Consider the following 2,763-nt stretch of genomic DNA (forward strand, 5'->3'; position numbering starts at 1 on the left):
GTTGTTCTATTATGACCAATTCTTCTGCAACGACCACATTTAAATGTTATTTTTGATGACTCGGTAGCTGGAATATGCCTTTTCTTCTGCCTTCTACCCGGTGGCACTTTGAAATCTGGAGGTTTAACAATTTGTGACTTAACACTCTCTGGTACAATCCAAGAATCAGTATGTCCTACATGATGTATTTGTCTTTTATATGTTTTCAGCCAAGATTCCTTTAAGTACCAGTGCGAGCAAAAGTTGGACTTCTTGATGTTTCTCTTCTCGATAGCTGTAATTGCATGTATGCATGGTAATTTATCAAATGTAAACTGAAAACAATCACATGTTTTTTTGTTTAAGTCCACCAAGAAAGTTATTCCTTCTTCTTCAACTCTAGAACGCCATCAACAGGGAAGACCTTCAATGTTGTAAAATTATAAGTTAGTACATTATGTTAAATTATATTAAAATAATAACCTAAACATAGAACATAATACTTACATTCAAAGTAAATGCTAAATCTATCTTTTTCTTCAATTCCTCCTCTACCCAACAAGAAACATCATAAAAAGTTCCTTCTGCTTCATTTCTTCTTTCATAAAACCAACGTTGTAGCTTCACTTGAATGAAATCCATCATTCTTAATATAGGCAGCTCCCTTGCTTCTAATAGGACAGACTTCATTGACTCAACTATGTTTGTTGTGAGCATGTCATATCTTCGTCGTGGACTACAAGAACGTGCCCACCTTTCCGGTGGTTCTTCCATCAAGTAGTCATAAGTCTTCTTATCTACTTTTGCTATATCTGACATGTAAAGATCAAATTCTCTGCGCCTGTATACTCTTGCAGCAGTTTGAAAAAGTTTTATGACCTCACTTTTCACTTTCCTTCGCTTTAGGTTATGCTCCAAATGATAGATACAAATCCCATAGTGGCTTTCAGGATATACCTTTGCGATGGCATATGCAATAGCTTGATGCCTGTCTGATAAAAATTAAATTCTCACGGCTCCCAATTGCATTACGAAGCTCACTAAAGTACCACTCATAGGAATTGTTATTTTCAGATTCTGCTATTCCAAAGGCTACTGGGAAAATTTGGTTATTTGCATCCTTTGAAACTGAAATCATCAAAACACCACGAAATTTTGACTTTAAAAAAGTTGCATCAACAGCAATCACTGGCCTACAGTGATTCCAACCAGATATTGATGATCCATATGCATAAAACATATAAAGAAATCTGAAAATACAGTATAAAACAAAGTTAAAAGAAGTTAAGGACATACAGTCCTTAACTTAGACTAGCAAGGTCAAAAGTTAAGGACAGGTAGTCCTGAACTTCAGGTAACAAGGCCAAAAGTTAAGGACAAGTAGTCCTGAAGTTAGACTAACAAGGTCAAAAGTTAAGGACATGCAGCCCTTAACTTAGAGTTATAAGTTATAAAGTTAAGGACATGCAATCCTTAACTTTGAGTTACAAGTTATAAAGTTAAGGACATGCAGTCCTTAACTTTGAGTTCAAAGTTCAAAAGTTAAGGACATGGAGTCCTTAACTTAGACTAATAAGGTCAAAAGTTAAGGTCACCATGTCCTTAATTTTATAACTTGCAATTCTAAGTTAAGGACCAAGTGTCCTTAACTTTTTGACTACACACATGAAAGTTAAGGACAAGACGTCCTTAACTTTTTAACTGGTTAAACACAGCATGTCCTAAAGTTTATAAAACAGACTAATAAATTCTTTTTTGATTGTTTACCTGTTGTTGTCGTCTATCTTTATGTTAATATATGTTCCCGGGTTTTTACTTCTCATCATATACAAGTATGAAGACAATAATTCATAATTCTCTTCAGGAGTTCCTCTTATTAAAGCAGAAGCACATTGAATAGCACGCCACGCCTTGTGATACCCAATGCCTAGTCCATGCAATTTTTGCATTTCTGCCATGACAAAAGCTGGTGTAACTTCAAACCTTGGGTCTCGAAGATTGTCGATAATGTAACCACTAATCAACTTTGAAGTTGCATGCCTTTGATCAGCTTTCACAGTGTTAACAGAGCAGTCATGATTTTTCTCAATCTTTACTATCTTGAACAGTGTTGAATCTTTAATTCTGAAAGCACGCACACAACACCGACACCTATCATCATTGCATTTCAACAAATATCTTGTTGAGCTTGATCTAACAACCTTGAATTCAAAATGTCCTTTAATTGCTATATTCGAAAAACAGTTAATTATACTCTTCTTTTTGTTAAATATTGATCCCACTTTTATTTCATCCAACAAAGCTTTCTCTTAATATCGTAGTTGGGGATTCATTTTTTTTTTCAAATTTGACCTTCGTCTAGTTAGTTGAGTAGAGGTTTTTTCAGCAACTTCTTCGATTACCGGTGCACTCTCTAAGACTTGAATACCCAAAGCTTGTTCGTTGTCAATCTCTATAATGCTTTGTCCTTCTACTTGAATAGAATCAGATATTTGAAGCGCCTCTTCAGTTATTGGTTGAGCTTCAACCAAATCTATTTCCATTATCTGTTGGCATTTGTTTTGATTGTCATGTTGAGTTTCTCTGTTGACATGTTCAAAGACACTTGTTGATCCACAAACTCTTTCCGAAATATCAACAATGAAATGACAGCCCTTGAAGAGTGAATGACTTTTTAGTAACTCAATACATGTGTGAAGATCTAAATCTTCGGATACAAGCATTCCCTTGCTTGTTCCAAGGTTGATATCAAACCATATCACTGCTTCAAACTTGTCTCTATCT

The 2,763-nt window shown here is 35.0% G+C and overlaps 1 protein-coding gene across 1 annotated transcript; it reads right to left on the reverse strand.

Annotated features, from left to right (window-relative positions):
- Window positions 359-2,522, reverse strand: LOC109230271. The gene is made up of 5 exons (XM_019395788.1): window positions 2,332-2,522; window positions 1,747-2,103; window positions 1,029-1,229; window positions 487-967; window positions 359-403 (listed from the first exon to the last, which is right to left on the reverse strand). Exons 1-5 carry the CDS (start codon window positions 2,520-2,522, stop codon window positions 359-361), a joined length of 1,275 nt encoding a protein of 424 aa, XP_019251333.1.

The sequence above is a fragment of the Nicotiana attenuata genome, chromosome 7, assembly GCF_001879085.1.
Source record: "Nicotiana attenuata strain UT chromosome 7, NIATTr2, whole genome shotgun sequence".
Lineage (NCBI taxonomy): Eukaryota > Viridiplantae > Streptophyta > Magnoliopsida > Solanales > Solanaceae > Nicotiana > Nicotiana attenuata.

Excerpts from the sequence above, each read along its gene's own strand:
- LOC109230271 (XM_019395788.1), bottom strand. The coding sequence starts at position 2,522 with ATGGAAATAGATTTGGTTGAAGCTCAACCAATAACTGAAGAGGCGCTT. Across the intron at positions 2,104-2,331 it reads ACTCAACTAACTAGACGAAG|AATTAAAGATTCAACACTGT; the intron begins GTCAAATTTGAA and ends GCGTGCTTTCAG. Across the intron at positions 1,230-1,746 it reads AAGATAGACGACAACAACAG|ATTTCTTTATATGTTTTATG; the intron begins GTAAACAATCAA and ends CTGTATTTTCAG.